This window comes from Odocoileus virginianus, chromosome 11 (genome assembly GCF_023699985.2).
Source record: "Odocoileus virginianus isolate 20LAN1187 ecotype Illinois chromosome 11, Ovbor_1.2, whole genome shotgun sequence".
In the NCBI taxonomy this organism is placed as follows: domain Eukaryota; kingdom Metazoa; phylum Chordata; class Mammalia; order Artiodactyla; family Cervidae; genus Odocoileus; species Odocoileus virginianus.
Genome location: NC_069684.1, coordinates 43,801,982 through 43,824,861, shown reverse-complemented (window position 1 = coordinate 43,824,861; position 22,880 = coordinate 43,801,982). Strand labels below are relative to the sequence as shown.

At 39.5% G+C, this 22,880-nt stretch overlaps 1 protein-coding gene and 1 non-coding gene across 2 annotated transcripts in view; one reads left to right on the top strand and one right to left on the bottom strand.

The window, feature by feature from the left end:
* KMO (kynurenine 3-monooxygenase) overlaps positions 1-22,880 on the bottom strand; it is a 67,605-nt gene that overhangs the window by 28,838 nt on the left and 15,887 nt on the right. The window contains 5 exon segments of the mRNA XM_070474357.1: positions 782-869; positions 8,198-8,246; positions 13,803-13,892; positions 15,105-15,202; positions 15,492-15,561. Of these exon segments, the coding sequence (XP_070330458.1) occupies positions 782-869; positions 8,198-8,246; positions 13,803-13,892; positions 15,105-15,202; positions 15,492-15,561 (395 nt within the window).
* Positions 9,052-9,123, top strand: TRNAC-GCA (transfer RNA cysteine (anticodon GCA)). The gene has a single exon. It is a non-coding gene; the product is annotated as a tRNA-Cys (tRNA).

The following is a 22,880-nucleotide window of genomic DNA, read 5'->3' as shown; positions in this document are numbered from 1 at the left end:
TAAGTCAGCTTCCCAGGTGACTCAGTGGTAAAGAATCTGCCTGCCAATGCAAGAGACACAGGTTTGATCCCTGGGTGGGGAAGAGCCCCTAGAGAAGGAAATGGCAGCTCACTACAGTTTTCTTGCCTGGAGAATCCCATGGACAGAGGAGCCTGGTGGTCTATGGTTCACAGGGTCACAAAGAGTTGGACTTGACTGAGCATCTAGACAGCAACAACAACAAACTAGAGAAGTTAGGAGTAGGACAAACAAATGTTCGAAATTTTAGATACATGTGAGATTATGGCAAGAAGTACTTGCAAAGGTGTTTAAAGGGAAATTAATATTAAGAATGAAATAAGGATTATTATTATTATTGCAAACAGAAATGTGAATTTACAAGTAGTTGTTGAACAAACTGTGAATCCAAGATATATCCCCCAAGTGAGATATGAGGCTTGGAACTTTAGAGGAAATGGGCTCAGCCAAGGGGAGGCAGACAATAGTATTCAGAAAGAGGAGAGAAGCAGAGCAGTGCAGTTATCTGTTTCAAGTTAGGAGAGTGTTAGAAGCAGAGTATGGTTACCAGTCTAGAATACTGTTAAGAAGATGAGTGAGCAGGAGAATCGGGAAGAATACTGGTGCCAGTGATGAACATAAAATTACTTGATTGTAGAAACTACTTGAATTACCCTGTTAGTAATCATTTAACTCTTTGAAAGAAGTCAAGAGCAAAGTTTACAGGCACAGTTCTCCACCTCGGCCCTTCACCTCTGAAGTCAAAGGGCTGACCGGTGATTACCCAAGCACTGTGATTACTCCTTTCTCAGGATCACATTTCACCAGCCTGTGGCCAAAGTGCACTTTTGCATTGGAGTATTTCTCAACAGCTGAGGAAACAAAGAGAGAAAACTAATGTAAATGAAATTCCAATTCTTATTTCACTTAAATTGAATTAATAATTTTCTGAGAACAGTGTGGTAGAGATACTTAACAGTGTAAACACGAATCAGTTAAAATGTGATTTGACAACTGTTTCGCAAATGTTCTAGGGCAATCTGGTAGTAAAAGAGATAAACAAAAATCAATTGTCTCCATCAAAAAAAAATCTAACTATGTATATTCTTGCATCACTGTAATTGTTGGCACTCTAGGAAAGAAGCAATCATTACATATTTTAAAGTTGCCCCCCAATTAAGGCTTAGTTTGTGATTGGAAATATTCAGTCAAACTTCTTTTTTTCATACTATGTCTGACTCTGTATCTCTTTTTAGCAAGTCCTCTAGACTTCTGACTCAATTTGTTATAAATATAGATGATTTATATATAAATATAGATCTTTTTGTAATCAAACACTGAAATAGTTAGGGGAAAGTGAGTAAGAAGATTAGAAACCTCTTAATAAATAGAATCAAATTATTTTAGTGCTTTTTTGGCCTACTAAAAATCTATAGTGAATTTCATTTTCTGAACTACTAATTATGTTCTTATCACTGTAGTAAAACATTATTTTTGTTTCTAGTTTTTCTCATGAGCAGGAGATCTATAATTAGGGGCTATTTATTGTTCCTAAAGCCACAAATCAGAATGTAGATGTTAGAGCTGGTGTAGACCTCAGAGATAGTTTATTTCAAAACTCTTCATTTCATAAATGAAGTAACTGAGCTTCTGGAGGGAAAAGTAAGATGACTAAGATCACACGAAGTAAAGAATTTAGGAAAAATAAGCCAGAAGTCTGACTTCCAAATCAATATTTCTATCTGTACCCATCTCTCCTTTTCATCTCAGGTTTTTGGTTTTTTGTTGTTGTTCCGCTTTGCTTGAGTTTGATTTGGGGTTTGCAGACTTTAAGATTCTTGAACACAGGATTGGAAGCTTTAGAATATTGAAATTGGAGATACACCAAAGACTTATCTATGGTTTGAGAAATCTTTTGACAAATAACTTAGAGAAAGCGGAGTTTACTCGAACCACTATGGGTATCTTTGACAAACACAAAATGTGTTTGTGGAATCAACCTTTTTGTAAATTTTTTTTTTCAAATTAAATGTAGAGGAATGCAGCTCAAAGAATTTTCCATGGAACACTAGTCCTGTGATAAGTGAAATAACTCTTCTGTGTCATAGTCATTACAGAAATGCTCATACTCTGACCCTCTGACTGTGCCATCTTGGTCCCCAGATACATGTGGCTCTTGAGTGCTTAAAATGTGTCTGTTCTGAATGGAGATGGGATGCAACCACTGGGTTTTGACAACTTAGTGAAAAAAAAAAAGAATAAAATGTCTCAGGAGTAGCTTTCTTACATAGATTATACATTGAAATAATAATATTTTGGATATATTAGGTTAAATATACTATTAAAATTAATTTCACCAATTTCTTTGTAGGTTTTCTATTTTGATTAATATAAGGTTTTAAATTATGCATATGGCTGGCATTTGTGGTCATATCTTAGACAGCATTGCCCTAGAAAATCCACACTGCAGACTAACAGAATAAAGGCCCTGAAAGTACTGTAAGAAAAGACTTTTAATAGTTATTTATGTATTTATTTGGCGGCACCAGGTCTTCATTGCAGCATGTGGGATCTCTTGGTTGTGGCAGGTGGGATCTAGTTTCCTGAGAAGGGATTTAAGCTGGGCCCCCTGCATTGGGAGCACGGAGTCTTAGCCACTGGGTCACCAGGGAGGTCCTAGAATTTTTAAGACTAATTTGATGCAGGGTTTGCTTGTGTGTTGGAGAAGGCAATGGCACCCCACTCCAGTACTCTTGCCTGGAAAATCCCATGGATGGAGGAGCCTGGTAGGCTGCAGTCCATGGGGTCACTAAGAGTCGGACACGACTGACCTACTTCACTTTCACTTTTCACTTTCATGCATTGGAGAAGGACATGGCAACCCACTCCAGTGTTCTTGCCTGGAGAATCCCAGGGGCGAGGGAGCCTGGTGGGCTGCTGTCTACGGGGTTGCACAGAGTCGGACACGACTGAAGTGGCTTAGCTTTAGCTTTTTCTTGTGTGTGTGCTCAGTCACTGCAGTTGTGTTCAACTTGTTGTGACCCCAAGGACTGTAGCCCATGAGGCTCCTCTGTCCATGGAATTCTTCAGGAAAGAATACTGCAGTGGGTTGCTGCAGGGAGCCGGCCTGAATGTACAGGCCCCTTACGGCCCTAAGAGAGAACAAAGGGTCTCTCTTTGTCCTGCCACCCCTTCTTGTTAAAGTATAGACTGGCATTTGTCCCCTTCAGGGAAAAAACACCCCGGTGACCTTTCGCCTGTTTTCCTGGTGCTGATAAACTCGTCATGCTTGAAGCCTGTTTTCTATCTAGTTAACGAAGCCTGTTTTCTATCTAGTTAATGTTCTATTGATCTTAATCATGTTGGGCGCTAGGGTAATGCTTTACTGATCTTAAGTGGAGGAATTTAAAACATCTGTGCCTGTAGCTCTGCACATATGCAAACCTTTGATCTATTAGTAACTCCTGTTAGCATATATATAGGTGTGGTATTCTTCAATAAAGTTGTCGGAAACAGACGCAAGCTGACTCCGTCCCTCTCAACCCCGTCTTTCTGAGTCTTATTTCCTAGGTACTCTGGTAATTGCGTTCTCAACCAGTTCGTTTGCCGGCAGGCTCCTGCAAGTGGCGCCTGAACAGGGACCTGAACAGACTCCAGCTTACGGCCACCCGAAGACTGAAAGTTATCCCGCGGGAGTTCAGGCATTGTGGATAACTGTGGGTGGAGAGGGTATAGTTGAGAGTAAAAACCATGGGGCAAAATAATAGCAGACAGTTCTTTGTTTCTATGTTAAAAACTATGTTAAAAGCTAGAGGAGTTTTGGTGTCTAAACGGAAACTGGAAAGATTTTTTGCTTTTGTAGAGGAAACTTGTCCTTGGTTCCCAGAGGAAGGAACTGTTAACTTGGAGACTTGGGCAAAGGTGGGAGAACAAATTCAAACTGCTTATACTCTCCATGGGCCAGATAGAGTTCCTCTTGATGTTTATTCCCTATGGACTTTAATAAGAGATTGTTTGAACCCAGAACACGAAAGCAAGAAACTTGAAACAGCTTTGAAACTTATAACACCCAAATGTTCAGATACTCCCCAGAGGGTAGCGGAGCACATATATGACTCCCCAATAATTCCAGGTCCTAGAAAAAATGATGATGAGACTATTGTTCTCGAGCAAGATTCTGATTCAGAACTCTCCCCTGAAGAGTGAGACGATTTAAGAGAGCAGACTTTTGAGTATAATAAAGAAAGTTGGGATGCCTTTATAGTAACAACACAAAAATAAAGATAAAGGCTCCCCCTTTTCTGAACTTAAAGATTTGTTAACATCCATATCTCAGAGACTAGAACAACTAGACTTGTTACCTTTGGATACAGCAAAACCATTGCATTCTAAAACGCCATCTGTTGTAGCCAGTTTAGATCCTGACCCGCTGCCGCCGCCCGTCCCACTCCTTACCCCTCCTCTCGCAGAAGCACCTTTGATTCCAACAGCGCCTGTATATGTCCCATGTAGCCTAAAAAAGCCAGTCCTTTCACCACTTCAAATGGCTGTGAAAACAGCCCGAGATCAGGGCGAAAATCTTGAAGGATATTCTATGATCTTCCCTGTTTTCGAAGATGCCAATTGCCGCAGGTATCATGAGCCTCTGCCTTTTAAACAGCTAAAGGAGCTAAAACAGGCTTGCGCCCAATACGGGCCTACTGCGCCGTTTACCTTAGCTATAATTGAAAGTCTATCATCTCAATATTTGCCCCCAAAAGATTGGAAGGCTGTTGCACTAGCCTGTCTTTCAGGAGGTGAATATCTTTTGTGGCACTCGGAATATGGCGAGGTCTGCAGCAACATTGAACATCGTAACCACCGTAATGGGCTGCAGGTTAACTTTGACATGTTAATGGGGGAAGGAGCATTTAGAGATCTTAATCAGCAGTTAAACTATCCTGAACAAGCCTACCCACAGATTAATGAAGCGGCGCTAAAAGCATGGAAAAAACTCCCTGACTCAAATAGAAAGACTGAAGATTTATCAAAAATTAGGCAAGGACCTAACGAACCTTATCAGGATTTCATCGCTTGGTTACTTGATGCTGTGTCTAAATTTATTGGAGATGAAGAAGCTGGCACTATTGTAACTAAACAGATGGCATATGAAAATGTAAATGCTGCTTACCAGGCCGCTTTGTGACCTTATAGAAAAAAGGGGGGTTTAACAGATTATATAAGAATTTGTGCTGACATTGGCCTTCCTATCTTCAGGGATTGTCTATGGCTGCTGCTATCCAGGGGAAAACTACCAAGGAAGTTCTATATCAACAGACTAAGAACAAGGGTAGTGTGAAAAAGGGAGGGCCTCCCGGCAGTTGCTTTTCGTGTGGACAACTGGGACATCGTATGGCCCAATGTCCTAAGAAAAATAATTTAGATAGTACAAAGAATCCTGATGTATGCCCCAGATGCAAAAAAGGAAAACATTGGGCCAGGGACTGTAGATCAAAAATGGATATAGAAGGCAAACCTCTTCCTCCACAGTCGGGAAACTGTGTGGGGGCCAGCCCCAGACCCCAAAACAATGTTATGGGGCACTTCAGACCGAGCCTCAGCCAAATCTAATTGACTCAGCATTAAAAGCCTTTTCCGAGCCACCCCAGCCAGCGCAGGATTGGACTTGTGTGCCACCACCCACACAGTGTTAACACCTGATATGGGAATGCAAGCCATTCCAACTGGAGTTTTTGGGCCGTTACCAAAAGGAACTGTAGGACTAATTATTGGCAGAAGTAGTTGGACAATGAAAGGGTTGTCAGTGTCCCCAGGGGTGATTGACGCAGACTACATGGGGGAACTTAAAATTATGGCCCATGCACCTTCAAATATAATTAGCATTCCCACCAGTCAACGAATAGCACAACTGGTTTTGCTACCTCTTCATTTACAGGGGAAAACTGCTTCTAAACAAGAATGAAGGACTGATGGTTTTGGCTCTTCTGATGTATATTGGGTGCAGTCCATTTCTGCTGAGCGTCCCAAACTAGATCTTTTTATTGAAAATAAAAAATTTACAGGGATCTTAGACACTGGTACGGATGTGTCAGTTATAGCTGAAGAGCATTGGCCCAAACAGGAGGCCTTTTCCATGTTACGGGGAATAGGGCAATCTCAAAATCCACAGCAGAGAAGCAGTATCCTACATTGGAGAGACTCTGAAGGACATGAGGGAGATTTTCAACCTTTCATTCTCCCTCATATCCCGGTTAACTTATGGGGAAGAGATGTAATGCAGTTTGTTTGCCAGCAGGCTCCGGCAGGTTGCCATGCCCTCCTCCAGGGGATCCTCCTGACCCAGGGATTAAACCCACATTTCTTATATCTCCTGCATTAACAGATGAGTTCTTTACCTCTAGGGCCACTTGGGAAGCCCAATGCAGATTTTAAGTTTATCAAATTTACCTGACCACATATCATTTTTGTTTTACTTAACAGTTATTAACATCCCACAGGACAGTAAACCATGAAACAACCCCACATGAAAAACTGATGCAGGAAAATGATTTAGTTAGAGTACTTTCAGAGGGGAGGCTGTTCTATCAGAAGGAATGAGCATTCATCTGTGGAATAGGCAGCTCAATCTGATGCCATGTAAAGGAATAAGAGCTGTGTAAAAGAACTTTATGTGCCAAACAGTTTAGAAGTCAAGAGGTTCAGCGTTCTTTTTATTAACATATTTATGCCATTTATAAAGTTGTATGCTGTGCAGTGTGTACCTAATGAAAAATAAGGGAGCATGCAAGATGGATCTTCCCCATGTTTTAGCTCCTTATTATCAGTGTTTCATATATATTACTGGAGGCAGTGACTGTAATAGTTAAAAGCATGGACTTTGGAATAGACAGACTCAAGTTCAATCCAGATTCTACTACTTATTAACAGCGTAACCTGCTGCACTGTGGCCCTCTCTAAGCTTCCTTTACCATGTACAAAACTGAAGTAAGCACAGTTCTTACTTCACAGGGTTGTTTGGAGGGTTATACAGATTGACGTAATATAAAGCAGTTATTAACATAGTGCTTAACACATCAAAGAATATTTTCTATTATTTTTAAAAGCTGTTTTGTAGTTTCTTTTCATAAGATCAGCATGAATATATAAAGCAACCTAGCCGTTTATCTACTCATCCAAAAGTCAGTCTTACAAATACTAGTAAAGAAATGGAATTAAGACGAATACTAAACCCTATTTCTGAGCCCTCGTGAATCAGCTAGAGTGACCTTCCCCTTCACTCCTCCTCCCAGTTCAGTTCAGATCAGATCAATTTAACAGACACGTACAAACTCACCCTGGGTAGGGGAATGTGGAGAAACACAGATAAGTAACTGGAAGCTCTGCTCTCCAAAAGTCAGAGGCTGCTAGGATGCGTTGAGAGGGATTGATTGATTTAAAAGATAGTATAACTACTAATGGCATACTTTGCATGGAATGAATTTGTTTAGTACAAATGCTGAAGAAGGAAAAAAATATGATCAAGGGTTACATGGAATGTGATTGGACTGATTTTCCAGGATACAAATTTAATTTGCAGTCCAGGGGCTTTTCAATTAATGGATAGGTCTATGTTCTTCTTAGTTAGGCACATGAGAATCTTCAGGTTTATGTACACCTTCCTCTTTCTCAACTTCCTACACCCTGTATCTAATTTTGTCTCCTACAGATATCTTGAATCTATACCTCTTCCCAACCACTTGGACTATAGCTTTAGTCCAGACTCTTGTTTTTGCACACAGTGATTTTCATAATACTTAAAAAAATTGCAGCCCTCTATCAGTCTTCACACTATTGCTTTTCATATTTCTGATTTAAAAAACCTGCTTGTGTCTCTTTGAAAATTGTTATAGATGTATATCTGTTTTTCCACTAGATTGTGAGTTCTTCACTGAGGCACTCATTCAACCCAGTGCCTAGAAGATAATAGGAATTCAATACATGCTGAACAAACAATTTTTATTTAGACTATTGATAAGATGAAAAAGAGATGCTGGAAGATGTACCACCAGTATTTTTAAAGAAACACTTTGTATTGTACATAGTCTTGCTCTTAATAACCCCTAGGAAGGAATGGTAAACAAGTTTCAATTAATTATGTGATGAGATTAGTCTCACATGCTTTGCTGAAAATGAGGGCTGGTGAATAAAGCGTTGGACTTACCTGTCAGTAGATCCTTGTTTAGATTTTCTCTGCTTATAGAAAGAATATACTGCAAGAAAAATATAGTAGATACTGTTTGTTTCTGGAGAATGGGCAAATATGCTTCTATGTTATTCACTTAGCAATAGAAAATACTAATTATTTATCAGAAGGTTGCAAGCTCAGCTTTACAACCATTTAACTTAGTAGCCTTTTTTCTATAAACACTTTAATCAAATACATGCAATACAATGTTCAGGTTTAAACTTAGGCTTTTTCAAAGTTTGATACTATATGAAAACAAATCTTTTTTTGGTACCAAAAATATTATTTTCACTAAGATAGTTTTAACTATCAAACATAAATCTCAAATATTCATCTTAGGTCTCCAAATCAAGCTGTGAAAAAAAACTTCAGAAATGACAACATTACTAGAATAAGCGTATTATTTCCCAAAGAAACTACTTTGAAATTTTCATTTCAATTTGAAAGGCTGTGTGAGTGTGTGGCGTGGTTGTGTTAGGGTGAGGGTTGGTAGGAATAGGTAGACCCCAGTACATGGGACACGCAGTGGTTGTTTCTGACTTCACAGGGCTGATTGTTCCATGAGACCCAGTCAAACAGTGCATAGGGCCTATGACACTTTTAGGGGTTCACGAAAATAATTTTAGTTTATTTCAAAATCATAAGAAAAAATAAATATAAGAACATGAATATAAGAATATAATATATATTGATTCTTAAAAAGATAAGAATAAATCCAGTCTGGATTATATTAAAGCTTAATGTAATCTTTATATCAGTGTGCTCATATAGTCTAATTTTTAATATTTATTGATTTATAAGGTCCCACAAAGCAAAAGTGTCTATCTGTTTCCCTGGTGGCTCAGAGGTTAAAGTGTCTGCCTGCAATGCAGGAGACCCAGGTTCAATCCCTGGGTTGGGAAGATCCCCTGGTGAAGGAAATGGCAACCTACTCCAGTATTCTTGCCTGGAGAATCCCATGGACAGAGAAGTCTGGTGGGCTACAGTCCATGGGGTCGAAAAGAGTCGGACACAACTGAGTGACTTCACTTACTCTTACTCACTTAGGGCTCATGAAGGTCATAATGCAGTCTTGCAATTCAGGACAAATCTATTGCTTTAAAATTTTAAAGCATGTAAATTTCAAAATTATGGGGCATTACAACATTTAACACAAATACGGTCTTTTATTCATCTTGATCCCATTCAAATATAGGCATATAAAATTAACAGCTAAATCTATACTTGGTGTAAAAATAACTTGGTCATGCTAAAGAGACAATAGTAGACTGAGGAGGAGCTTCCTGTGTCTTTGTCATAAATTAAAATTAACAGGAACTTCGTAATTCTCTGCCTATGGTTCTGTTTTCCAGTCTTCTACATCATTAATGTTTGCATTTCAACAGAAACCACACTTGTTATTCTAAGTGTACTAGGAAACATTCAAATTATGAAGTCTTATTAACATAAGGAAAATATTCTTTCCTTGTCAGCTGATCCCTATCAGGCTTAGTTGAGATAAAATGGGGGCTGATCATCTGGGAACCAGTAGACATGTTGGTCCTGCAGAAGACTAGGGAGAGTCCTGGTCTATTCCGCTCCATATCTTTGGGCAGTTTCCTATTATAACCATAACTTGGAGTCACTGACATCAAGCTTCACTTCTCCAATACATATTCTAAAAGCTTACCTGGTGAAGAATAAGTAAGAACAAGAACAAACAAGTGAAGAGCTGTAAAGTGACTCTTGTAACCAAAAAACTCACTAAGAAAACCTAAAGGAAATAGGATAATCTTCTTCGGAGATTTGTAAGACAATAGTTGCAGGGCTGACTTTTTCAAATATGCTAGGAAAAAGTGTTTACATTGTTGTCCTGATAGACTTCAAATGAGAATGTTTTCTGTAAGGGGGTGTCATTTCTTTATTTTGGGTACAGGAGTTTAGGAATAGGAATTGGGGGAACTCTGGCCTGCTCTGTATATTAGAGAATATTTTGATATTTGGCAACTGGGGAGGGAAATGAGAGGAACCAGCAAGACAGTCATAGCAAAGGAGAAAGGGCAGAGAAAATAACAGCTAGGGGAGGAAGGCCCAGAGAAAGGGATATAGAAAAGATTTCAGAAGTCAAATTGTATACAGTAGGAACTTATGAATTTTTTGCTGTGCACTGCACAATGTGGGCCTTCCATGACCCCCCAGGTCTTCAGTATATTCATGTGTATTTTTTTCCTCAAATATAATTTATTTAGCACTGTGCAAATTACCATGAGCTTTACATACCGTAATGAGTCATGGATTATTTTTAGCTGTTTGCACAGAGACCTGACCACAGTAGCTTATGTACACTACAGTTGTTTTTTTTTTTTTTTCTAACTTAAAAAAAAGTCTAGAGGTATCTCAGGGACATCCACAAGTTCATCAGCGTCCTCCTCCTTTCTGCTCCACCATCTTTAGCATGTAGCCTCCTCCTGCAAAGTAGCCTCATGGGCAAATATGGCTGCTTCAGCCCTTGAAATCTTGTTTGTGTTCCAGGAGGAAGGCTATTAATATGCATTTTGAGTGTGGAAATGGGTAAAAATCATGAGTTTCATGTATGGTTATCAGGGTACATAACCAAAACTAGAGGAGAAGGAATGGACACCAAGAGGCAGCAGAAGCCAATACGCACACCCCCTGGATACTGGAAGAAATCTTGGGGTGATGGGGATGACTTTGCCCTTCCACAGGTTATGGAATTGACCAATTCAAAGCAAATTTATACAGTTCTTAAAAGATAAGGAGGGCGCATTTTCGACTCCAGTATAAAAATAATGATGCAAACCTATAAATTTAGCATTAACCCAGTTCTTAAGAATTGAGGAATGGCATGATTCCTCAATGCAGAAGGATGCAGAAGGATCATTTCCTTCTTCTGTATTAAAGGCCTTGAAATGAGAACTTGCACCAACACTTTCACCTTCTTGGGGAGTCACTGGTGATGGACCTGTTTCTCCCTCACCCCTCTCTCTTTCTCACTTGGTAAAAGTCAGGAAGTCAGTTTTAGTCTCAGGTCCAAGTCACTCTTCTCATCCACTTTCCCTGCTATTTTGAATCATATCTTACTCCTTGATCTATTCATACTGTATTGGTCCAATCTCCAGGGAAGAGATGGATATGATGAATTGAATTTCCTCAGCATAATCAGTGTTAATCCAAAAGAAAGGTGGAATGACTATTATGCCTATTATGGGAAGAATATCACTCTCATTTTAGAAAAAAGAAATAGTGTAGCTAAGCAGCACTTCCAGCACTCCTGTGAGAGCCTCCTACACCATGCTCACTGGTTGTTGTCTGTAAGGAAACTTGTCCAGTTTCTCCCTTAATGTTGACCTCCTGTAGTCATGCATCCTGTTTCTTTATCTGTAAAGCAAGGTGGTTGGAGGCCATGCATCTAAAGCTGCTGACTGCTGTGAGATTCTGTTATCTGAAAGTGCATTTGCAAGCTCTCATCCAATGCACACCTGACACTTAAAAATTTATGCTTTTTAGAAATTTGGTCTCACCCAATTCTCCCCATAAAAAAACTGTTATTTGATTGGAATGATGCTATTTTGTTGCCAGTTGAAGATTTGAACAAACTATCTGTTTCAAGCCTTACTTTTCCTTCTCTGAAAGTCAAAGATTTCCTCCCTCTCTGAACATAAGAGCTCAGTGCTCCTACCATTGCTTGGCTGAGTTCTTTTCACAGTGAACATAGAGAAATTTTCATAGGACTACTGCCTGTTGTCCCCAGGTTGCAAGTTCCTCAGCAACTCGCCCACAGGAAGACAATTACTGTTTATAGAAAAGGTACATATAGTTAGTATAGTCTGTTCTTGACTTGCATGTGTAAATCATGTCATGTCCAACTCTTGGAGACACCAATGACTAGCCCACCAGGCTCCTCTGTTCATGGGATTCTCTAGGCAAGAATACTGGAGTGGGCTGAGATTCCCTCCTCTAGGGGATTTTCCTTTCCCAAAGAAAGGCAATGCCAAAGAATGCTCAAACTACCGCACAGTTGCACTCATCTCCCATGCTAGTAAAGTAATGCTCAAAATTCTCCAAGCCAGGCTTCAGCAATACATGCACCATGAACTTCCAGATGTTCAAGCTGGTGTTAGAAAAGGCAGAGGAACCAGAGATCAAATTGCCAACATCTGCTGGATCATCGAAAAAGCAAGAGAGTTCCAGAAAAACATCTATTTCTGCTTTACTGACTGCCAAAGCCTTTGACTGTGTGGATCACAATAAACTGTGGAAAATTCTTAAAGAGATGGGAATACCAGACCACCTGACCTGCCTCTTGAGAAATCTGTATGCAGGTCAGGAAGCAACAATTAGAACTGGACATGGAACAACAGACTGGAAATAGGAAAAGGAGTACAGCAAGGCTGTATATTGTTACCCTGCTTATTTAACTTATATGCAGAGTACATTGTGAGAAACACTGGGCTGGAAGAAGCACAAGCTAGAATCAAGATTGCCGGGAGAAATATCAATAACCTCGGATATGCAGATGACATCACCCTTAAAAGAAAGCAAAGAAGAACTAAAGAGCCTCTTGATAAAAGTGAAAGAGGAAAGTGAAAAAGTTGACTTAAAGCTCAACATTCAGAAAACAAAGATCATGGCACCTGGTCCCATCACTTCATGGCAAATAGATAGAGAAACAGTGGAAATAGTGGGTGACTTTATTTTGGGGGGCTCCAAAATCACTGTAGATGGTGAGTGCAACCATGAAATTAAAAGACGCTTACTCCTTGGAAGGAAAGTTATGACCAACATAGACAGCATATTGAAAAGCAGAGACGTTACTTTGCCAGCAAAAGTTCCGTCTGGTCAAGGCTATGGTTTTTCCAGTGGTCATGTGTGGATGTGAGAGTTGGACTATAAAGAACGCTGAGCGCTGAAGAATTGATGTTTTAGAACTGTGGTGTTGGGGAAGACTCTTGAGAGTCCCTTGGACTGCAAGGTGATCCAACCAGTCCATCCTAAAGGAGATCAGTTCTGGGTGTTCATTGGAAGGACTGATGTTGAAGCTGAAACTCCAATACTCTGGCCACCTGATGCGAAGAGCTGACTCAGTTGAAAAGACCCTGATGCTGGGAAAGATTGAGGGCAGGAGGAGAAGGGGATGACAGAGGATGAGATGGTTGGATGGCATCACTGACTCAATGGACATGAGTTTGGGTAAATTCCGGGAGTTGGTGATGGACAGGGAGACCTGGCATGCTGCAGTTCATGGGGTCACAAAGAGTCAGACACGACTGAGTGACTGAACTGAACTGAACTGAGATCTTCCTGACTTAGGGCTTGAACCTGCATCTCCTGAGACTCCTACATTGCAGGTGGATTCTTTACTGCTGAACCATGGGGAAAGTCCATTGAATGCTTATTAGGGACTGGGCCATTTCTAAGCATCTCCTATGAATTAACCAGTATGTATTTTTGAATTCTAAACAAGCAAACAATGTCAAAACAGAGCTAGAGAAGAAAGGCAAGGTCAACAAGCAAGTAGCTGGTTCAAGATATTAGACTCAGCAATTACCATTTTACAAAAAATATCTCCAGGTAAACCTACCTGTGACTTTGTCCCATAGGGAATAGCAGACTTTTTTCCTGAAAGAGAGTGAATCATTCTTGCTCTCATGGGGATACCCTGGGATACAACCTGAAATAAAATCAGAGATGTCTATTTCAATTTCCATAATGTAGCATCATGCCAATAAAATAGATATTGACTCTAAAATGTGATTATTCAAAAATTTTCCAAAAATCAAAAAATAATGTAAAAGACCATGGGAACACAGTATGGTAGAAATTTAATAAAAAGTATGCTCCTACAAATTTTAGTTTTTAGGGTCTTTTTTAACTTTAGATTTTAAAATAGACTTAAAAGTTTATCTGGACCTAAAACAAATATTACAGGTGAGGAAACAGTTCATTGTCAGAGATTAAGTTCTTTTTTATGATTACAAAAGAATAAAGCATGAGGAGTAAATCACAGGATTCCTGAAATGCAGTGCAAAGTGTTTTCCTACTCATGCCTAAGAAAAATGTGGAAATGCAAATAACACTTATGTAAACTTATCATTTCAAAGACACACTCTCACAAAAATACTGTCAATAAAAATATACTATTTCTCTTTACATTTCCAAGATACATGATAGTGAGAAGTTTGACAATCTTGAGTCTATATGAGGAAAATCTGTAACAGGCCCACAATCTTCATCCAAACACTAAGAGTTCATTGGTTTCAGAATTCAGAACTTTTCAAAGTTTAGATAGGTAATGAGTGCATATGTGGATAGGTCATGACACACAGACTAGTCTAGGACACCACCCCATAACACAATATTTCTTTAGCAAAACATATTCACACTAAAAAGAATTTCTTTCAGAGGCTAAAAAAGTCTGCATCAGGTCAAGTTTGCTGCTGAATGGGTGATGAAAAAGCTTTCTAGTCCCAGAGCTTTTTGGAGTACAGAATTGTGATAAGAGATTATGGACCTACGTAGTCAAAAGAATGGATGTTGCCTGCCTCCTCTCACTCCAGATGCCATCCCAGGTCACACACAAATAAAAGGCAAAGATTAACCATCTTGTTGATGGCCCAGTGTCAGAAGTGATAACCAGGTTTCCACCTGGTACAACTTCCACCTGCCCTACTACATGCTCTGCCCCCTCCCCAGTCAGGTGCCTCAAGTGTGAAATGTCCACCCTGTTGTGAATTTAGAAGTTTGAAAGCCTCTGTAAAACAGTTCTCATGCAGTTATTTTTGTGGCATTGAGTGCTACTTTGAACTTAGAGAAATCAAGACTGTGCAATTGCTGAAAAACAACAGGTATTATCTTCTGTAAGGAAAATGCATTCACAAGGTACCTGATCTTCCAGGCCAATGGCTTTCAAGGCTTCTCGTCCTCTATAAGAAAGGGCCAAATTAATGCTTCTTCCACGTGCAGATTTAGTCACTCGGATATCTAAGACATTGGAAGTAGACCTCATGTTACACACAATTCCTATATCCTAAGACAGGGTGAGCACATATACCTGAAAAATGGGTGCCATCTGGGCCAAATTAAAAGATTTTGTTAACTCTTTTAAAGAAAATATGGATAGTAATGAATTTGCATTAAATTAAATTTAGATTGTTGAGGGTTTTAATGAAGTCTAACGGTTTACCTTAAAATTTTTTTTCTTTTTAAACTCTAAAGGAGTAAGAAGTCAAAGAATCAGAACCACATCTCACATTATTCAGTATTGTCTCACCTTCTCTAGCTTCATATACATTAACTTGGAAATTCCTCTTGGCAAGGAAGCATGCATTTAATGATCCAACCTAGGAAATCAAAGCAAAATTTTTTCATATTTTTATCTGATTTCACAAATATAGGGAATTTTTGCTGACTAAGTGTTGAAGCTGAAACTCCAATACTTTGGCCACCTGATGCGAAGAGCTGACTCAGTTGAAAAGACCCTGATGCTGGGAAAGATTGAAGACAGGAGGAGAAGGGGACGACAGAGGATAAGATGGTTGGATGGCATCACTGACTCAATGGACATGAGTTTGGGTAAACTCCGGGAGTTGGTGATGGACAGGGAGGCCTGGCGTGCTGCGGTTCATGGGGTCACAAAGAGTCGGACGTGACTGAGTGACTGAGCTGAACTGAAGTGCAACATAATGTGTGGCCATAGCCTTAGTCATCACATTGATTAACCCAGTCACTAGTGGAAAATGCCATTTGCAAGAATAATAGGATTAACTGAAGATTAAACTGTATAGTTTTCAAGGAAGTTTTAGGTTTTTTCTTCTTTTTTAACTTTCATATCATGAGATATAACTTTCATACAGAATGATCACAAACTATGAGTATGGCTTACAGAATAATTAGAAAAAACAAACACCCATTTATTGACTCTGATCAAAAAAGGTAGAACATTGCCAATCTCCTATAGCTCCCCCAACTTTCTCCTAGTTACAATCCTCAAACTTTCTCCTAAAGGTAAACATTCTGACTTCTGTGATAACCAAACTTGGCTTCTTTATAGTTTTTCCACTTAGGTATACATCCCTAGGCAACAAAATTTAATTTGCATGCTTTTGATACTTATGTATTTTTTTTGCATCTGCTTCTTTAACTCACTAGTATGCTGGTGAGATCATCCGTATGATCCCACATAAACTCCAGGCTATCCATTTCATTACTGGTTGATTCTTATTTTTTTCTGTTTGATTCTTCATTGTATGAAATCTCACAGACTACTGCAGATGGTTACTGCAGCCATGAAATTAAAAGACGCTTGATCCTTGGAAGAAAAGCTATGACTAACCTAGACAGCAGAGACATTACTTTGCCAACAAAGGTCTGTCTAGTCAAAGCTATGGTTTTTCTACTAGTCATGTATGGATGTGAGAGTTGGACTATAAAGAAAGCTGAGCACCAAAGAATTGTGCTTTTGAACTGTGGTGTTGGAGAAGACTCTTGAGAGTCCCTTGAACTGCAAGGAGATCCAACCAGTCCATCCTAAAGGAAATCAGTCCTGAATAATCATTGGAAGAACTGATGCTGAAGCTGAAACTCCAATACTTTGGCCACCCGATGCAAAGAACTGACTCATTGGGAAAGGCCCTGATGCTGGTTAAGATTGAGGGCAGGAGGAGAAGGGGATGACAGAGGATGAGGTGGTTGGATGTCATCACCGACTCAATGGACATGAGTTTGAGCAAGCTCTGGAATTGGTGATGGACAGGGAGGTCTGGAATGCTATAGTCCATGGGATCAAAAAGAGTTGGACATGACTGAGCGACTGAACTCAACTGAACTGATTTAACCATTTTACTGTTGAAGGACATTAGAGTTGTTTCTGGCCTGATAATATTATTTTTCCAGTTTTATTCAAATACAATTGGTATATAGATTATACAAGTTTAGAGATATATAGAATAAGGGTTTGATGTATGTGAATATTGTGAAAAGATAGCCTGAGAATATTAACAAGCTGCAAAGAACACTTCCATACATGTATCCTGGTACATGTGTGCATGATTTTTCTTTAGAGTTTTATTCACAGAAGTGGAATCTTTGGTCAAAGGTTTATGTATCTTCAACTTTACTATGCCAAACTGTTTTTCAAAATTTTGTACTAATGTGTTTTCCCACCAGCAGCCTCTGAGAGCTTATATTTGCCAGATGTTCATGTTGGGTTTAGAAAAGGCAGAGGAACCATAGATCAAATTGCCAACATTCACTGGATCATAGAGAAAGCAAGGGAATTTCAGAAAAACATCTACCTCTGTTTCACTGGCTACACTAAAGCCTTTTGACTGTGTGGATAATAAAAAAAAAACTGTTGTAAAATATTAGAGAGATGGAACTACCTTACCTATCTTACCTGTCTCCTGAGAAACCTGGATGAGGGTCAAGAAGCAACAGTTAGAACTCTGTATGGAACAAGTGACTGATTCAGGATTGAAAAAGGAGTATGACAAGGCTACTTATTGTCACCCTGCTTATTTAACTTATATGCAGAGCACATCATGAGAAATGTCAGCCTGGATGAGTTACAAGCTGGAATGAAGATTGCCAGGAGAAATATCAATAACCTCAGATATGCAGATGATACCACTCTAATGCCAGAGAGCAAAGAGAAACTAAAGAGCCTATTGATGAAGGTGAAGAAGGAGAGTAAAAAAGCTGGCTTAAAACTCAATGTTTTTTTAAAAAAAACTAAGATCATGGCATCTAGTCCCACCACTTCATGGCAAATAGAAGGGGAAAATGTGGAAGAAGTGACAGATTTCCTCTTCTTCGGCTCTACAATCACTGTGGATGCTGACTGCAGCCATGAACTTAGAAGATGATTGCTTCTTGGCAGGAAAAGCTATGAGAAACGTAGACAGCAAAGACATCACTTTGCTAACAAAGGTCCATATAGTCAAGGCTATGGTCTTTCCAATAATCATATACGGATATGAGAGCTGGACAATAAAGAAGGCAGAGTGCCAAAGAATTGATGTTTTTGAACTGTGATGCTGGAGACTTTTGAGATACCCTTGGACTGCAAGAAGATGAAACCAGTCAATCCTAAAGGAAATCAACCCTGCATTTTCATTGGAAGGACTCATGTTGATGCTGAAGCTTACGCTCCAATGCTTCGGCCATCTGATTCAAACAGCTGACTCATTGGAAAAGACCCTGATGCTAGGAGAGATTGAAACGGAAGGAAAACAGGGTGACAGAGGATGAAATGGTTGGATGGCATCACTCATTCAATGGATATGAACTTGGGCAAACTCTGGGAGATGGTGATGGACAGGGAATGGGGCCCCAAAGAGTTGAACATGACTTGGTGACTGAACAGCAATGCGTTCTCAAACTATCAAATGTAGTATTGGTTGAGTAAGATGAGGAGAAGTGTGGTTTTAATTTACATAAATAAATAGACTTATTTCTAAAGCGATTGAACATTTTTTCATGTGTTTGATTCCCTATTTGGATCTTCTCTTCCGTAAAGTGTCTTTCTGGCCCACATTCTATTGGGTTGTCTGTGTTTTTCTATTGATCTTTAAAGTTATACAGAGATCTGAATACAGGGTCTGTCATTTTAAAATGTTGCAAATAACTTCTTCCATTCTGTGGCTTGTTTTTTACATTCTATAGTATTTTTAATGATGAGAATCTCTTTATTTTTGTGTAGTAACATTTATCAATCTTTTATACTACTGTTAATGCATTTGATATACTACTTAAGAAATCTTTCCCTACTTTGAGATTATGGAGACATTTTTGTTTATTGTCTTCTTGAAGCTTTAGTGTGTTTCTCTCCTAAATAGCTTTATACAGATTGCAGTGATTTGTTTAATTTATCACTACTGAGCAGCTTGAATTTAATAACACTCATCCACATTTAATTATCACAAACTTTCAGCAGCATCCAATACTGCTAATTAACCTTTCTTCTTGAAACACTAAGCTTCCTTCATTTTCTGTTGTCTTTTTATGCATCTCTAGCCATTTCCTCTTTTTCTCTTTTACCCATGCAAAGAAGGACAATCAAATGTTGGGGTTTCTTTTTTTTTCAATTGGTGGAAAATTATTTTACAATTTTGTGTTAGTTTCTGCTGTACAACAACTTGAATCAGTCAAATTATACACACACACACACACACACACACACACACATATATAAATACATGTATGTATGTATGTTTGTATATATATCCCTTCTCTCCCCTCCCACCATCCCACCTCTCCATGTCACCACATAGCACCAGGCTGGGCTTCCTGTGCTGTTTAGCAACTTCCCACTATTTTACATATGACAATGTTTATATGTCAATGCTACTTTCTCAATTCATCTAACCCTCACCTTCCTCCGCTGTGTCCACAGTCCATTCTCTACTAGGTTCATCAGTACCATTTATCTATATTCCATATATATTTGTTAATATACAGTACTTGTTTTTCTCTTTCTGGTATTTCACTCTGTATAAGAGACTCTAGTTTCATCTACCTCATTAAAACTGACTCAAATTCATTTCTTTTTATGGCTGAGTAATATTCCATTGTAAGTATGTATCACATCTGTCAATAGACATCTAGGTTGCTTCCATGTCCTTGCTATTGTAAATATTGCTGCAATGAACATTGGGGTACATATGTCTTTTAGAATTGTGGTTTTTCTCAGGGTATGTGCTCAGCAGTGGGATTGCTGGGTCATATGGTAGATTTATTCCTAGTTTTTTAAGGAACCCCAACACTTTTTTCCATAATGGCTGTATCAGTTTTCATGCCCACCAAAGAGTTGGGATTTCTGAAGCATCCATCGTGGTCCATTGTCTACATCCATGGTGATGCAGAAACTTACATCTCCCACTCAGATCTCTTTTTTTGAGCTCATGCATATAGATGTTTAAGGGCTTCCCACGTGGCTCAATGGTAAAGACTCTGCCTGCTAACAGGGAGATGTGGGTTTAATCCTTGGGTCAGGAAGATCCCCTGGAGAAGGAGATGGCAAACCACTCCAATATTCTTGTCTGGGAAATCCCATGGTCAGAGAAGCTTGGCAGGCTATAGTCCATGGAGTCGTAGAGAGTCAGACACGACTTAGTGACTGAATACCAACACGACCACATACAGATATTTAATTGATGTAGCTTTTTAAATGTCTCAAAGCACCTCAGAATCGGTAAATACAAATTGAAACTTGTGACCTTTGCCCCAAATCATGTCAGTTCTCTTCACATGGAATGGATGGTATATCTCAGAGAATGGCATCTCATCCATTCTTTTGCTCAAGCTAGAAATCTAAGAGTTATCTGTGGCACTTCTCCATTCTCCACATCCAATCCATTCTAAGTTCTGCCAATTCTACCCTGTAATTTTTCTCCATCTATCCATCTCTTCTCATTTTCACCATTCTGCTGCTAGTTATCATAATCATTCTGCTTGATTAACATCATTTGCTTCTATTCTATTAGCATTCATCTGACTTCTTGACCACTGACTCTCTACAAGCAGTCATTTGGTGTAATGGTGAAATAGGTCATTTGGATGAACTCTTCTGCTAAGAGAAAAAGAAAACCCAGACAAGTGAACTTGGCATTTGGAGCCACACCTAGGGTTATCTATTGATTGCAGAGGAGGCAAAGAATTTCAACAGAATTTTTGATAGACCCATGATGCTACAAGCACAAAATCTGGAGTTTAGGACACATACCCCCACATCCTACTCAGGAGGGTTTAATAAATGCCCAGGCTTTGGGTTAGGACTCTCAATAAGTATCTAAGAAGTAGGGTCAACCGGAAATAAATCAATGATCAAAGGGACCAAAGTAGGTCTAAGAATCTTCTCTAGCACTGATTGGATTGTGTCCATCCAGGATTGCTGGTAACCACAAGCACCTGACAGCAGCAAATATAGTCCTCCCAGAGAAACACGGCATCACTGTAGGTCTAAGATTTTCTCTGTAATGGTTTTAAATTATGGAGATCATGTCAGTTTCCCACCTCAGCTTTGCCAGCCTTCTTTCAGCTGCTTGTTCTCACCATGCTCTCCCGCACCAAAAGATTTCAGTGGTGAACAATCTTCTCCTCTTTTCTCTTTCTAGTAAATGCCTATTCATCCTCAAGTTTCCACTCAGCTTTACTTCCTTAAGGAAGCCTCCTTAGCTATTGTAATGACCTCAAACCCCCTGCTTATGAGTTCTCACAGCGCTACAGACTTTTCCTTTGAGAAGCATTAAGGGTTGAACTGTGGTTCCCCAAATTCATATAGGGCTTCCCTGGTGGCTCAGCAGTAAAAAACAAACAAACAAACAAACAAAAAACCTGCAATGCAGGAGACTGAGGAGATGTGAGTTCTATCCCTGGGTTCGGAAGATCCCCTAGAGGAGGAATGACAACCCACTCCAGTATTCTTGCCTGGGAAATCCCATGGACAGAGAAGCCTAGAGGGAAGGGCTACCATCCATAGCATCACAAGGCATCAGATATGACTGAGCAACCGAGCACAAGAATGAACATGAAATTCATATGCTGAAGCCCTAACCCCAGTACCTCAGAGTATGACCTTATTTGGAGACAAAGTCTTTACAGAATTAATTAAGTTAACATGAGGTCACTAGAGTGCCCCTAAATTTAATATGATTGGCATATTTATAAAAAGGGGAAATTTGGACACTGAGACACTCTCAGAGGGAAGATGATGTAAAGAGACACAGGGAGAAGACAGCCATCTACAAGCCAAGCAGAAAGACCTGGAACAGATCTTTCTCACATAGCCCTAAGAAGGAGCCAACCCTTTTGACATCCTGATTCTAGACCTCTAGCTTCCAGAACTGTGAAATGATAAATATCTTTTGTCAAATCACCTGCTTGTGGTACTTGGTTATGGCAGCCCTAGGAAACTAATAGAAAGTGCTTATCACAATTGAAAGCTTACATCCTTAAGGTAATCCTATAATCAATATCTTTTTACCCCACTGAGTTGAAAACTGTTTTTGCTCGTTATTTTATCCCTGACCAAAAGCATTGTGTTTGCAACATAATAAATACCTGATTGACATGTGTTGAATTTATAAATGAATAGTAGAGATTACATTTTAAAGTAAAATTTGTAACCAAATCGAGCCACCTATGTTTATCTATGGAGAGGAAGAAAACCACTGGAATCAAGCAGAGTGGGATTCAGCCTTGTGGTTGGAATAGAAAGCAAGGAGTTGAAGTATTAGTTGGATTGATGGACAATAGCAGTTAAGCCAGATGGGAAGGAAGGAAAACAGAAAAGGCTTATGAACGAGGCGGGTAGGAAGTCCCTGTGAAGAACAGATGTAGCACAAGCAACTGAATGAGAGAGTTAGGAAGTCAGGAGGTTTTGAACAGAGAGCCCTATATCCAACATTATTATTGTAGATGAGGCAGCTCTGTGGAATGACAATGTCAACGTCCAGGATGTCATCATGTGGCTCGGAGGCTGGAGTACAGTGGAGGTGGAAGGGGTTGAAAGCATAGAATCCAAGGAACTGAGAGGCTAGGGGATGGGCTAGGACAATAATGCAAACTTTGATAGTCACTCAAGGCAATGGCAGGGCTGGGATATAGAAAAAAGATTAGGTGTGAAGTCTTCAATATTGGGTGGAAATGGCCTAGAGGTTGA